Below are 16,508 nucleotides of genomic sequence, written 5' to 3'. Positions count from 1 at the left end.
GGACAGAAAGTCAGACAAAATATCCATGGAGCTTAAGCAAATCAGCAGCTTTAAATTATTTTGAAAATTACAAAACAAAGAAATTGGAAAATGGAAAATGCATAACTAAACCGAATAACGTTGAGGATAATCGGGAAAATCGCATGGAAAATTTATGATAATGATGATGGAAAAAGTTGAGAGTAAAGTTGAGGATAGAAGCAAATTTCTTTGAAATTGTTTGCCGTGATTTGAATGAAATTCATAATGGTGGCCATTTTTGTATAATGCGAGAGAAGAGTTTTTATTAACATTTTTATCACACAATTTGTATTTCGTTTTTTTAATTAAAAATTAATTAACTATAAGTTTCAAAAAAAAACAAAAAATATACATATACAAAAGAAGCAAAAATGAAAATGAATAACAGAAGAAAGCGAAAAGAGAGGAAAGAAAGAGAGAGAGGCGGAAAAGGAAATGCAATACATTTTGGAGCATTCTTTATTACAATTTATGTTTATTACGTTTATTATTGTTTCTTCTTGTACTACACACATACACACACCCACACACACACACACAAACACACATACTCGATGTATTTCGTTGCGTTCTGGAAATTATTTAAATTTTAAGTGATATTTTTAAAAACACGAAGAAGAAGAAAGATGAAAGATGACGATGAGAAAACAACTATCCATTATTGTATAATTATTGCTAATATTTCGTACTATTTTATGTAAAAGCGAGAAGAAACAATGAATTCTTCTATCTATCTATTATCTATTATCATTGCAATGAGAAAAACAAAACAAAAAACAAACAAACAAATACATATGCAATTAATCAAATGTCCAGAGATCTGAGGTAAATCCAATCCAATATACATCATGAATACGAAACTAAATTGGCAGTAAATTGGCAAAATGATTTTCGATTTGTAATCGAATGATTTTGTTTTGTTTCTGGGCAAGTTAAATAATTAACTATATAGTATTCAATTACAACAAACAACAACAATAATAATAATAATAATAATGATAATGAAGAACCGCAACAATAACAGCAACCACAACAACAAACAAACAAACAAACAAACAAAATATACAATTGTTATTTATAATTAAAAAACCAAAAAACAAACAAATTTGTTTTTATTTTTATTTCAATTTGTTCGTCTTGTTTTATTTTTTCTTTGTTGAATTTAGTTTTTCAGTTCACTTCAAGTTCCCGTTTTGCTTTCTCTTCAAGGCAAAAGGTTTCGTCTTATTATACTTTTCTAATGATTATTTTGTTAACCTCATGAAATTTAACGCATTTCTATATCAAAAAAATACACAGTCATGGTTTCTCATCCAGGGACTAAAACGATTTAGATATATATATATATCTATAATCTATGTAGATGATGCAAATTAGATGTTTGCCAATGCATATTCCTTGTCTTTTGTGTAAACTATTCCCAACAAAAAATAACGAAAAACAGAAAATCAAGCAAGCAAAAAACCCAAAGAGAAAATGTAAGAAGATGGAAGAATAAAATGGAGAAATTGATGAATATTGATACATACATATATAAATTGGGCATATTTGCCACCTACTTGTATGTTTGTATGTGTTTAAGCATTAGTAGATTGATACTTATGATATTTCCTCTGATATTAACTATGTATATGTATCTAAATGTATGTATTGTCGTCGTTATTGATATATGTGTGTGTGTATTTAACTTTAAGCAAAAACCCCGATAGGAGGAAAGGATTAAGGGGACACGAACACGAGGAGGTGTGTTTTTCCCATATCCTGGATCTGGTTAAAATTTAGATATCTCATCTGGCAGCTGGCAGTTGGAATCGAGTCGAAAGTTTGGCTTGAGTTTTAACGCAGCAAATTGCTGGTACAGCGCGGTATGTTGCATCCACTAAAAAATGATAACTAAGTAAATTATATATACATAATTATACTTATATACATATATATACCACATACATACATACTTACGATACATACACATGAGTGCAAATTGTATGCGTATCGTGATTTCTTAATAATTATTTAACTGCATAAGCTAGAGACATACATACAAACAAAACATTATGAATATATATAGTTATGTATACTATATGTACTTGTATTTCATATATCAGTAGAGTTGACACTGCCTGGGTCTGAGCATTCGTGTGTTGGCCTTTATTTATAATTGGCAATTGGCAAGAAACAAAATTAGTAATTAATATTTATTAACATAAATTGCATTCAAAATAAGGCTGATTTATTTGACTTATTCATTTAAATACTCTTACACCTTACTCTCGCCCCCCGCCAACACACACCCAAATACACACCAACACACACACACACTCACGCATCTCGGCAGACCCGGTTTGTGTAAGTGTAAACGAATTCGTTTTTAAATTTTAAGTAACATTTTTACCAAGTGCTCGCATTGCATACAATTAATTGTTTAGTTTAGTAATCAAGCAAAAGACTTGCCCATATAATTCATTCATTTCACAACTGAAAAACACTTTCCCATTTTGACATCATTCTCATCCTTATCTTCTTAGTAAGTTTGATCTCGACTTGGCAAAATAAGCAAGATTCGATTCCTTTTAAGCACTTGAAAAGTTTAAAGATGATTTTCGTATTGGATGTTTGATTTTAATTCATATAATAATTCATTAATGGCAGTAAATTCGAATCTTTCGAACAAGCAGAGCAAGGCTAAAACTATTTGGGAATCATAAATATAAAGAAGGAAAATAGCTACCAAAATTCTTATGTTTTGCAAGTAAAATATTTTCAACATACTTCATAAATATCGAAAAGGAATTATCAAATTAATACCAAGAGTTTGATTTTTTTTTAATTTCTTATCAAATATTGAAAAGTAAAACTAATATTTAGAAAAACAAGTCAAGTCCATTCATAAAAACTTTAAAACTTTTACTGAATCGTTAAGTTGTTTACTTTGACTTAAGTTTACTTTGCTTTCACCTTTTCTCTGACTTATTGAATATTCTTAGTAACTTCTTCGTTTATTAAGTGCTAAGAGCAAACAATTTGGAAAACTTTTGAGAAAGATTGACAAATTTTCTATAATTTGGTAAAATTTTCGTAAAATGAAGCAAATAATAGAGCATAAACTTTCTATTCTCCTTGATTGATTATTTCAAACAGACTAAAATTCGAAATCTACAATATTGATCTTCTAAATTATTGTGTTTTCTTTTCTTCAGACAACCGATTTCTAAAAACTCGAACTGCTTTACACTGCCAACGAAAAAAATGAATACAAAAAGCATTTGCTTGTTTCTCATGCTTTCTACGAATCTCCTTGCTAAATGCCCACGATCCTTCTCTGTCAAAACTATACACTTATCATTCGCTCATCTGAATACTCTATATGAAATCTATATGAAAGCAATAAGCGGTCTATATACAATCATATGTATGTGTTTTTTGTGTTTATGTTGGATATTTCAGTGTGAGATATGGGATATCATTGTTTCATAGCTATTATTATCATCCAGCATTTCTTATATGTATGTATAAACTGACTGATAACTTCTCAAAAACCAACTAAAAAAAAACAAAAGAAAAAAACATGAATAATTGAATAAAACCAAAATAAGGCACGCCAATTTATATCTTGGCTACTTAAGCTTAAGTTAAGTGACAAACAAACGTAAAATAATTTCAATAATAGTTTTTAAATAAGTTTTTTCTACCCACGATAGAGAGAGAAAGTGAAAGAGAATGTAAGAAGACCGCGAGGATTTGTTGTAACTTTTTTACGATTCAATTTTTTAATGATAAATTGGCAAAAATGATGAACAATTTTTTTATGTAAACAAAACGAAAAACGATAAAACAAAATCGCACGCGCGTTCAGTGTAAGCTTTTTGGCATTATTAATTAAACAATTGGATATTGTATGCAAAATTTATATAGTTTTTTGCATTAGATTGGCAAAGCATAATAAGAGAATAAAAACCACAAGATGTCTTCAAAATTCCTTAACAAACAAAAACAAAAAAAAGAAAAACCAAACTAAAGACTTTAAACTGGGCGAAGCAAATAAATTAACACACACACACACACAGAGCTAAAGTCCAGTAAGAGAATATTGTACTGAGCGTGCGTCAAAAAATCTTAAAATTAAATATATATACATAACAATAAAATCATTTAAATTTAGTTTAAACCAGTCAACACGAAAAATTTTGAAAACGTTTTTTAAGAATTAGGTACATACGTATAGCTATATATATATATACAAAAAATATATATAGTATATGAATGAAGAACCCTGATTAAGCCTAGACTTTGACCTGACTTAACCTTAACTTAACCTTAACCTTAACCTTAACATTAACATTAACCTTAACTTTGACTTGACTTGAATCGATCTAACAATTAAGTTAATGCTTACTTTGTTATATCCCACACAAAAATCTTCGGCATCTAACTACATTATCTACATGTAATTGAACTTTAGCACTAGCACCAAAAGAAATCACATCTAAACTCAAGTTTCTTCAGAACAAATTCGGAGATTTGTATGGAGTTTCGAAACTATTCATGCATACATTACATTATTGTTGTTGTGTCTTCATAAAAAGAAAAAAAACCAAAAAAATATATATATATAAAACCTAACAATCTAAACATTTACATACATACATACATACATACTACATACATGCATGCATACATACATACATACATACATAATTAGTTACTAAGAGCCATTCCTGTTATGTTTATGGTTACATAAATACTTTCCTTGTTTCGTTTTTGAAAAGCCATTAATATTACTGTTGATTATTTTGCTAACAAACACGAAAAGAAATCATTTCTCAGTTCGGGCTTTAACTAACAAAACTCAAACTAGTTGAACTGGTTGTCAAAAATGTGAATCTACATAGTTAGACTAAAGCGAAAATAAATAAACCATAATTTAAAATATTGAAATATTGTAATGATATTTGTAATAAATGATCACCACATAACAAGGTACAAAACAAAAGCTAAGAAAGAAAGAAAGAAAAATAAAATACAATACAAAAAATAAAATGGCACAAAAAGAAAAAAACAGTGAGGAAACTCTTCTCTCCCATAGAGGGAGGGAGGGGTAGCTGCAAAAGTGGCCAGGAGCAGGTGAAATGCAAATCCGAAAGATACACAAACACACTTACACACAGAGACACACCAACACACACACACAAGCAAGAAAAACTAAAGTTAAAGTTAAATCTAAATAAATAGAAATTTGCATTTAAACACACGAAAGATGGAAAAAAAAAACAAATTAAATATATAACTAAAAATCAAGAAACCAAAAAATAACCAGCAAACTAAGTGTCGTGTAAAATTCATGTTAAAATATTTATGCAAATCTATATATATATACAAATATATAATACCATACACATACATACACATATATCTAACCGAAATTATGAATAGACAAAAACTACAAACCCAAAAACCAAAAAAAAAGAAGAAAAAAAAAAACTCTATAGCTACTTTTTGACATCACGTAGAGACGAAAAAAAAAACAAACATACATAATTACATAAAAAAGAAAATGTGCAAAGCAGCAAAGAAATATATATTCAAATGACATATATAGAGATAATCGTCTAGAATTTACAACATTTACAACAGCAGCAACAAAAACAACAACAACAACAACAACAACTAACATGGACCCAAAACAAAAAGAAACAACAAAGGCAAAAACCAATCTAAACAAACCCAATCTTCCCTAACTAACTGTATTAGATACAAAAACACAAAAACAAAAAGAAAGAAAGAAAAGATAATCTAAAGCAAAAAAATAAGAAGAAAACAGAGCATTAAGCAAATGTTTAAAACTCTCAATTAAACATAGGTGAGAATCGTGTACCTACAAAAAATAACAAAAACAAGAAAAAGAAAAGGAAAAAAATGCATATGTATATGTAAATGTATATGCCCATAAATGTGCTAACAATATATTTTTTGCAAAAACATAAATTACATAAAATGCAAACAGAAAACGGCTAAACAAAAATGAAGCAAAAGTTTTAAAATATGAAACAAACAAATTTTTAAAAAACAACAAATTATTAATCAAATTATAAACAGGCAAATGAATGAAACAGAGAACAGATCAAGCAAATTTCAATGAGCAAATAAAACAATTGTATTTACAGACATACAGACAAAAGATACATACATACATACAAACAAACAAACATAATATATATATATATATGTATTTAACAGATGTGTATATATTTTGCGTCTTTATATATGTATACAGGCAGCATCAAGATGCAGATAAGCAGAAACCGATATAGATTCAAAATGAATAATCGTAATTGTTACTTGGTTGAGCTTTGTTAATACTCAGTTTTTATTTTTTGTCGACTCATATCACTAACATCATCAGATTCAATTTCCAATATTCTCATATATGTATGGCTACACCCCCGCCCCCCTTTTCCTTACGATCACAGCACAGTTTCTACTTGGTAGTAGTTAAGTAAATGTCTACATAATACTTAAATGGCTGTACTTATGTATGCAAATGCTTATATACATATATCTAAAAGCTCCATTGAATACACTCACACACACACAAACACACCAACACACACACATAATTTAAGCCAATCTACACACACATCTCTTTACAGACAAGATAAAAGTCCAATTTCATGTAAGATCATTTCAATGATTGTACAAGTATTTGTGAATGTTGATTTTAAAAAACAAAACAATACAAATTGAAGATGAGATATAAAAAAAACAAACAACAACAAGAACATTATACCCAAACATCAGAATGAAACATACAAACTACTTATACATATGTATTTATGCATAAGCAAAAAAAAACGAAAATGGAAAATTCTATAATAAAAATGAAAACACAAAAAAATATAAAAAAAACAGAAAAGAATAATTAAGAGAAATAAGAGCAAAACGATACTTTCAAAACTAAAAACAAGTGTCAAAGTTATTGGGAATGGATGAATTATGTTTTTGTGGAAAGTTAACAATTTTATCTAGGATAACCATTTAAAATGTATCTAGAAGTAAATGGATGCTACTCCTTGTACTGAAATGGTATCGCCAGTCTCTTCACTTTGTTTTCTTTTTTAACGGCAATTTAGATATCGTTCAGAGGAACGAAGAGGAAGTCAGAGGACTTCTTAATCTGCGAATTGGCTTAAAATGTTTGGTCGCATTTCGAATTTTGTTATCCAGAATATATAAGATCGTTGTTGTACAAGAGAAAGCTCCGACCTGCAGGAACTTCTGTTGACAAGTCACTACGTTGCAGACAAATTGCACTCCATTTTTCAGTCTCTTAAACATTAAAAGAGGAAACACTCACAATACAAATAAATTGACTGAAATGTAATAGTGAAAAAGGGAAAAAGCAGGCATGGCCAGTAGAACTTTTCATTTCAACTAATTTCAAAATTAATTGTTGATTTCAGATACCTGTTGGTTGCTTAGCCGTTTCGAGTTCCATTTTTTTGGAAATGAAAAAATTAAAAACAGTTTGTTTTTCTTTTCTTTTCCGATATATTTCGGCCCCTCATCGGTGGTCGTCTTCAGGGTAACTATAAATAACACTAAATTGGGATTATCATTACATTAATTTGACAACAAGATGTTTAAAGACGTGTCTATAATAACCTGAAGTCGAGGAACTCTTTGTTGGAATCATATATTAAATCATGTATTAAATTGACCTTTATAAAATAAACTTTATGAGCTGAAAGCGGCCAAAGTTGAAGCAATAAGGTGAAAGATATTATATTGGTAAGTGATTGGAGCATTTTCCACCAATTTAATTGGATATTCATGAAGTTACTTTTTATTGGAATAATATGGTGATCCTTCACTTTTTTTGTCTCGCTTGAAAAGGTAATTTGATATCTAACATTTGAATTTAAAAATATCAAAGAAGCTAACTAACCCTTGCAGCGCTTGGGCAGAGCTGATTTATATTGACTGTAACTTGCGTTTTATTTATACGATTTTGGGATCTGATGTTTTATATCCAATACTATCACATTATCACATTTCCAACTGCTTCACCTACTTTTCGTATGTCACTGTATGATATAGTGGTCCGATTCTAGAGATTTTCATTTTTGTTTTCAGCCCGATAGCTTTTAGGATGGCTGAGTAAAACACATTCGCACTGACGGACAGACGGATATGGCTATACTTTATGGGGTCAGAAACGTCTCCTTCTGTGCGTTAAAAAACATCTGACCATTTTTATAATACCCTCTGGAAGGGTATAAAAAGAGTCAGGGCATTCAAAAATTTACAGATTCACAAAGTTGGGAGTTTTTGAGAATTTTCCCAAATTAAATTTTTGTCAATTTGTATTTAGGTAAATGATGAATCGCGGGGCCTTTAGCATTTGTTAATCCTACACCACTCGGGTGCAAATACATTGCAATAGTCCTTTACAACAAATGCTTTCAATGTAATGAAATAGTATTGTAGTGAGTGTTCTTTTTATCTCCCGGTTAGATATAAGTTATGGTGATTGGTTGTAAGTGCTTCTTGTATGCAATTTCGAGCTCCAAATCTAATTAATATATATGATATACAAAGAAAGGACTGACTGTAACTATATCGATTGAATACTAATATATAAACCTGTTAAGAAAGCAATTTGCTCTATGAAAAATTCAATGTTTTCATAGAATACTAGAGTTTTTTTTTTTTTCAATAAAACGTAGTGTGTATAATTGAAATAAATTGTGAAAATTACACGATATCTACAAATATTTAAAGGAGTGTGATATGAAAAAGCATTCCTTATAGAATCGTAATTTGAGGTCCTTCGAGTGAGAGCTTATTAACCATGTCCCATTGAACCAGAGAAATGACATGTACTAGAATTGCAGTTAAACTCACAAACACTAGACGATGATTGATAATAAAAACGCCAAAGACATTAACCTGTGTATCCTGATATGAGAGATGTAGACCAAAGAACTCGATCTAAAATATAAGACTTTGTTTAGCCAACATGCAGATATTTTCGATTATTTTGTACTTACACTTCGCTGAATCAAAAGCTCTTGTCCAAAAGTCTGCCCTAATATGACCCTTGTATGTTGAAGCATTTGACTCATGGTATTTGCCAAAGTATATAAAACAAACGAATCAAAGATCGTTGCACAAGACCCAATAGTAATATGAATCCAAATAAAGGACGATTGCAAATTAAGGCGTAGCAAAGTAAATGCCAATATCGAGCCCCACGACACGACACGCGCTATAATCACAAGAAGAACGAATGTGAAAACAGAAGAAAGCTCTTCGACCAGAGAAATCAAATCCTGATGCTTTCTTTGTAACCACTGAAGTTCTTCGAGTTGATTGCATCTTTCCATTTCCAAGGGGTTTTCGCTCATTGTCAGAATCCGCTCAAAGCCAGCCTGAAGTGAGCAGCAACAGGAACTTATCAAGGCCATTAGACAAAATATCAGAAATTCTGTCGAGTACACAACTAAGGATTGTAAAGCCCATTCAAGAATCACAATATATCTGCCATCAAAATAGATTATGTTGAAAAATAGTATTCCTGCGATGGGGTGCAGAAATAATTTGAAATATATCAACGATCTCAGATAACTCCGTTGAGCCTTCGATATGAAATATCCTTTCTCGTTATTCTGTTTCTCCAATCTCAGGAGGTAATTAAACATATTGTAGATTTTGTTCTGCCACCGACATACACACCAGGTACAACTCAAGAGAGAGGCAATCAAAACTGAATCAAAAACGCGAGTACTTAAAATCCATATCTTGGGATTGATTTTGTCGATGGTGAATCTCTCTGCAAGTATCACAAAAATAGTTATCAATATGGCAAAATGATGCAGAACCTTGTAGTATTTGAGTAGGCGTGACTTTTTCAGGTGACCCGATTTGTAATTGAAATAAAACGAGATACTTCCATTTGCCACAAGGAAGTAGCTTATCCAGGTAAAGATGAAGTTTCTCGTCGGTAGCGCCATAACTAACTGTAACTAGTTTAAACTAAGTTCCAAATGCTTTTAGTTGCTGCTCTCGTCGGGCAACCGCTTAAGCTAATTAAAAAGCTGAAATTACTTACTGGACAAGCGATATCCGTGAGAAATGGAAAGTCTTCTTAATTACTTGGCTTCACATTTGTCATTTCAGATAAATTTTAACTTATAATGATTGGAACATATGTTCTGATAATTGTGATTCAATGTTAAATCTAAACCGATTGGCAATTATTTTTATGGCACAGTGAAAAAAAACACCAAGATTACTATTAAAAGAAACAACATTAACCAGGATGCGGATCCCAGAGAAGAGTCCAGGGATCTGGTCAGTAGTGTTGAGTAAGTAATCACTTACTCATTTGTTCACTGTTCATTTGACTTACTGGTTTATTGATTGTTTTCCCTAATCTGTTCTTATACTCTTGTGAAAAGGATATATTAACGGTAGTCGGAAGTTTACCCCAATCAAAAGTGGATGTAAATGTATTTTAAAATTGAGAAATCACTAAATGAGATTTACAAGGTTATACATAAACAAAATGTACATATAACATACTTAGATTTGACATAGCTCTACCACAGATTCTACTGATTATCCACATTCGAGAGATTGTAGAATGAAGGCTCTCCCCGCAATAAAAAAAAAACTAAATCAGATAAACGATTACGATTAAGCATAAAATAAAATAAATAATAATATAAGGATACTTTTCGGAAAAGCCCAGGATATATTATATGAAAGAAATATTGTTTTTTATTTTCAGTTTATACGTTTTTGAAAATAACTGTTTATATAACTCGACCAATAGATGGCGCGCGCCAGTGATTGGAGCGCCATCTATACATCAGCTTCATCTCTGTTAAATAACAGACAATGTTTATACCCACTTATTAAGGATATTTCAGGTATAAAAATTGCTTGCCCATTCGAACCACCCACTACATCTCCTAAGAAATAGTTTTATGAGAGGTAAATATAGTAAATAAAATTAACTATGTATAGGTAGAAGTTTAAAATAAGGAAATAAGCTGATAATAGGATAAACAAATAAATACTATTAAAGCAAAGAAAAGGATTATAGTTCAAGGCACAGTTATTAATATAGTGTTTAAGAAATAAAGGTTTATAATTGTTAGGAATTGAAGGAAATGGTTTGCTGATCAAATATCCAAATAGAGTTTCAGTTTATTAATTTAAACCAGTGCAAATTGGGACAACTTCTAAAGGTGACAGATTATTATGCGACGAAATGAATTCGATTAAAATTTAAAATAATTTAGAATAATTTGTATAATTCTTACAAGTAGATTTTTTTGTAAATTTCTTTAATTCCACAGAAGAGTCATTCTCAGCCATACTCTTAATAAGAACTGTCTATCTGAACATTCACAAGTTCGATGCTATTATAACTTGACTCCAATTGAAGTAATCATAGGATAGATCCTTACTCTACTCTAATAGGAATAAGGAGCTGATTATTGTTATTGTTAAACATTAAAAATTGTCCTTATTGATCGTCTTATAGATTAATAAGGACAATTTTTAATGTTTAACAATAACAATAACCAGCGCCTTATTCCGATTCATCATAAAGTGTGATCAGATTGCTCAGATTACCTAGTCTGAATTTTGTGGATTTTGCTATACGTTTACATATGTATTTAAGAACATTTAAGAATATCTTAAGAATATCTTAAAGCTTTATAAATGGACATGCCAACATTGAAATTGAGATACACGTAGTCTTCAATCGTGGATCCTTCACTTTCAATAAATAGTAAGTACCAACTTATTTTTCATATAACCATTATCTTCATGACATACCTAACTTCTATTCGTCTTTTCTAACCATTTGATTTAAAAACTAAATCCAAATTGTTCATCTTCTGTTTCGGCAAAAATAGACTTCAATAGGAAAATATTTCTAGCTGCAAAACTGATTATAAGTGCAAAATTATGAAGACGTAGATACTTATATGAGATCTGGCAAATGATTTACATTTGTTTTCATTCATTGTTGATGTGCGATGCAAATGCCAATGTAAATTATGTCAATTTTGGTTGACAAATGAAAATAAATATTGGCCATGGAAGAGGCCAAAGTTCTCACACAGAAGTCAACAGAGCGAGGTCAACAAACCAGTCGCACAAAATAGAAGAAAGTGTAACCGAATTTTATCAGAATATGAGTGGAGAAGGAAAAGTCTCATTTTGAACACTTGACTTGATGAGTATTTGTTCCCAAGACCAAAAACTACTTAATGTAATTGAACTTTGAGATACCCTGTAAGAATTCAAACTCCCTATTAGGCAATATATCATATAGGATGGCTTCTGCTTTCAACAATATGCCCATTGCCCTATGATTCGGGGGGGTTAGAGGGTAAACCAAAGTGGCCTTCGTATCAAGATGAAGCATTCTAATGAGACAATTATTTGAAATTATTTCGCTGCCACTTCAGATTCTCATAGCTGTCCCCAGACACGATACTTACACTCTCTCACATTCAAGTGGTAGAAATCAATTCGATTATTGTATAATTTAGCTTGATCTTTATTCTCACAGGGATTTGGATGGGCAGTCCTTCTACAGGCTGGCACACACAATGCATTGATTAATTCCACATGAATGACTTTGAAGAGTTGCCGGTAATTAGCAAGCGGCGATGATGTGAATGCTGCGATTTCAAATAACCATAACCATGTCTATTTTCTCCACCCAACCAAAGCATGTTGTGCCGCTGTCGTTCGTGGCAGCATAAGGTGGGACCACCCACATGGTAGGCAAGTCTGTGCTTTTATTGCTCACAAAGTAGCATAAACAAAATCCGCCTCTAACGGCGGAACACAAAGTCAACGCCACCGCACACCTACACCTGATGGGGCCCTGATAAACGATGAACGAGATGAGATGAGATGTGCTGAGATGAGCACATGATGGACTGGAGTTCTGCCACTGCCACTGACTCTGGTTGAGTAGTGCATTAAATGCGCCTGTCGTGCTGCGGTTTGTTGGCATTGTTTGTTGTTGCTGGCAACTTTTGCTTATTTGAAGTACGATTTGAGTTATATTCTCGTCTTTTGTGTGGTCCGCCGATGTTCCCGTTTCCATTCATTCATTCCCATCCCTATTTTGCCGCCTCAAATGCCACTCAGACGCGCCACTGTTCGACTTGTTACCAAACATTGTCAACCATTGTCTAGACGAGAGACAACCAATTAGACACCTTCGGCCTTCACCACAGGCGTGGTCAACATTCACACAAATCAAAAAGAACTCAAGTGGTATCCTGTCTGCATGCAATCCGCCAGGAAGCATTTACATGGACGTTAGGCGTGATTTGTAAACAAACAGCCACACGCATGATTACAACAATGATCTTGTTTATGTCGCCGGTTTCCAATTTCCACAATTGCCACTGAAAGGACAAACCAAAGAAAATAGTCAACGGCCAGCTACTGAGGTGGTCCCAGTAGTCATTCTATTGTCAAGTAACATATTGCATATACAAGGCTTATTATACATGCATTAGGACTGATCAATTTTTTACGGCCATAAGCGTATATCAAAATCGGATTCTACGAAGAATTCTGAGAAATTTTCACCAAGAAATGTGGTGACTTAAAAGAAGTCGTAGATCCCGCTATGCTAAACTTCTGATTACAGTTTTTGCTTAATATATTTTCTTACTATCATCCTTGTCATCCTTTTTAGAGTATTAACTCTAGCTGGAAAAGTCAGAAAGATAGTAATACTTTAATATCTCATATTAACTCCTGATAAATTTGGAAGAACTTCTCACCGAAATATGCAAAGAACCAGCCAGAACTTGTCAGGGTTTATTTCAGGGTTTATGTCATATGAAGAGAGTAAACAAAAAGCATTCTAGGACTGTATAAGAATTAGTAAAATATTTGAAATTTGCATTAAACTTCATACTAGATGAGCATTATACGCATCCTTTAAGCAGCTATTTCTCCCTTTTACTGAATGATAGTGGTACTTTTTTTTCAAAATATTAATACCTTAAAATGTAAAATTTATGGATATGGTTTCTTCTCTTAAGATTGTTAATGTGTTTAAAACAAAATTTAAAAACGCCATAAAAATATTTATTTAAATAACATATATTCTGTTTCATTTAGTTTCATTTTTTAATGGAAAAATATTAAGTGTGACTCAGTTGGCATCTTTATCGTGATGAAGAACTACAAATACTATCAAAACAGCTCAAAATCAGTCACAAATATGAATTAAAAAATTCTTTGATGGATGAATTCTCGTTTGACATAAATAAAGTAGTTTAATTTGTAATTGTTTAGGCATATTTATTTGAAATGGAAATGGTGACACATTGGATTAAGATACTGCATGGGTATAAAAATTATAACACTCTTAATCAGGGTACATAAAAAAACTAAAATATTCCATACAAAATTCATGGGCTATAAATATCGAGATCTTATAGTCTTCTAGCTCTGCTGTTTAGGTAGACACAGATACGGCTATAAAACTTGACGTTTTCACACAAATATTAATTTATTTCATCCATTTTTAACAAATATTTACACATTTGACAAAAGTTTTTGTAATTAGCAGTTTAGAGTTCAGAAATGATTAAAATTACATTCATTTTGTGGGTTCAGAATTCTTTTTAACTACTTAAACTTTAAGCTCGACTCTGTTTAAATGAGTTTAAATGAGTGTAAAATTTGTAATTTTTGTTAAAAAATAATCCTCAATTTTTCCCCATAGTGCAAAAGATTGCTAATTGTGAGAGTCTGATTGCTCCGGGGCAAAGACTGAGAGACAGAAACTTTTAGGCTCTTAAGTGCAGACGATTCACTTTGGCGAATGTGCGCTTTTCATTTCAATTTCAATAATACAGATTTTCATTTACCAAATAATAGATATAGAAAATATTCGTATGTTCGATTTTTTTCAATTACTATTGAATTGGACTGTTTGCTGGGTAGACAAGTACGCGTATTATTAATGTAATAGCGGCTAATTGAGCATTTGTTGGCCAGCTTCTGTACCTCGGCCCTGCCTCAAGCACAAATTAGAACGAAACACTTCAGGGGCAGCGACTTAAAAGCTTTGATTTTGATGGAACACTTGGAGATCTCGGCATGGTATTGGAATTTATGACTGCATTTTGCCAGCTGTTGAGATCATTGCAATGATTGAGGCGATTTTGCAAAAGAGATTAGGAAACCCAAGCCCCTCTGCCATCCATCCATCCATCCACTTGAAATTATTCATTGCGCACTGTGAATAATAATAGTTTGTTCAAGGTTTCCACCCATTCGTCTTATTTGCCTCATTCACCGCAAAGGCAAAAAAAAAAAAAGAAAGCGCTGTAGATACAACAGCATTTATTTTGGCCTGGTCGAGATAATAAACAAAGTATCATTGCTGCGGCATGTAGCAATAAATAGAGGAGAGCATTTTCCATTGCCCCGTAACAAGAACAATAAAAACACATTGGCAAAATATGACAAAGTAAACACAAATAAGTCTATTCTCTGCCATCCATCCAATTCGATCGTTTACCGATCCCCACCCAATGGCTATGCCAGTTGTCGATGAATGGCTGCCAAATCAATTTGAATGACCGATGCCACAATGCGACGGACTCCTCCGATTTGGTCTCGACGTCAGATCAGCTTTTGCCGCCAATTCGAAAATTCCTATGCGAAAATAAAATTTAATTGCCTACAAATTGGCGCGTTGAGTTTTATTGCATTTTCCCCAAATATATACATATTCCCAAAGTCTTTCTGTGTGTGTGTGTGTCTATCCAAGCCTTTTAACTTCGGGTGGCCGGAAGAAAATCCGTCTACTCGTGTACGTGTGGGTGGCAATTTTTTACAAGAACCGGCAAACAAATATTTAATTAAATCAATTGAAATCTGATTTATTAACGACTTCCCATAGTTTAGCATAATTCGTTTTTGGGAAGTAGATGTATCGTAAAATCAAAGAGGAAAATTCCATTTTCAATTAAGTTAGCGGAAATTCCAATATTTTCCCAGAAAATAAGACTTAAGCTAATATTTAAGATGAAAATCTTTTGTTAACAAAAAGGAAAGTTTCATTTCAACATTGATCTTAAAGAATGTGATCTAGAAAGTTATAACTTTATATATGGACATATCCAGTTCAATTTCCCGAATTGTACTTTGTATATTTGTGGAAACAAATCAGACACTTTATTATGGAATATACATATAAGGTATTATGTCTGAAGAATAGTTGAAAGAACTTCTAGACACTTGGGCTATAACATTTATCAAGACCAGTTAAAAGCTCGAAGCTCGATTCTGATATCGATTATCATAATCTAACAAGAAATCTATAAATCTAATCTAACAAGAAAGAATCCGGATTAAGCGAAATCAAAATATTTAAATAATCAATTCTCGGGGTCTTATTGAGAATGACTTATAGAATTTTT

At 31.8% G+C, this 16,508-nt stretch overlaps 1 protein-coding gene across 1 annotated transcript; it reads right to left on the bottom strand.

Moving 5' to 3' along the window:
* Positions 1 to 8,792: 8,792 nt before the first annotated feature.
* Positions 8,793 to 9,507, bottom strand: LOC124459770 (putative gustatory receptor 85a). Its single transcript, XM_047009376.1, has 2 exons — positions 9,069 to 9,507; positions 8,793 to 9,009 (listed from the first exon to the last, which is right to left on the bottom strand). The coding sequence occupies exons 1-2, from the start codon at positions 9,483 to 9,485 to the stop codon at positions 8,824 to 8,826; spliced, it is 603 nt and encodes a 200-aa protein (XP_046865332.1). The 5' UTR covers positions 9,486 to 9,507; the 3' UTR covers positions 8,793 to 8,823.
* Positions 9,508 to 16,508: the final 7,001 nt, after the last annotated feature.

The sequence above is a fragment of the Drosophila willistoni genome, chromosome 3R (assembly GCF_018902025.1).
Source record: "Drosophila willistoni isolate 14030-0811.24 chromosome 3R, UCI_dwil_1.1, whole genome shotgun sequence".
NCBI lineage: Eukaryota > Metazoa > Arthropoda > Insecta > Diptera > Drosophilidae > Drosophila > Drosophila willistoni.
This window is presented reverse-complemented; position numbering and strand designations above follow the sequence as displayed.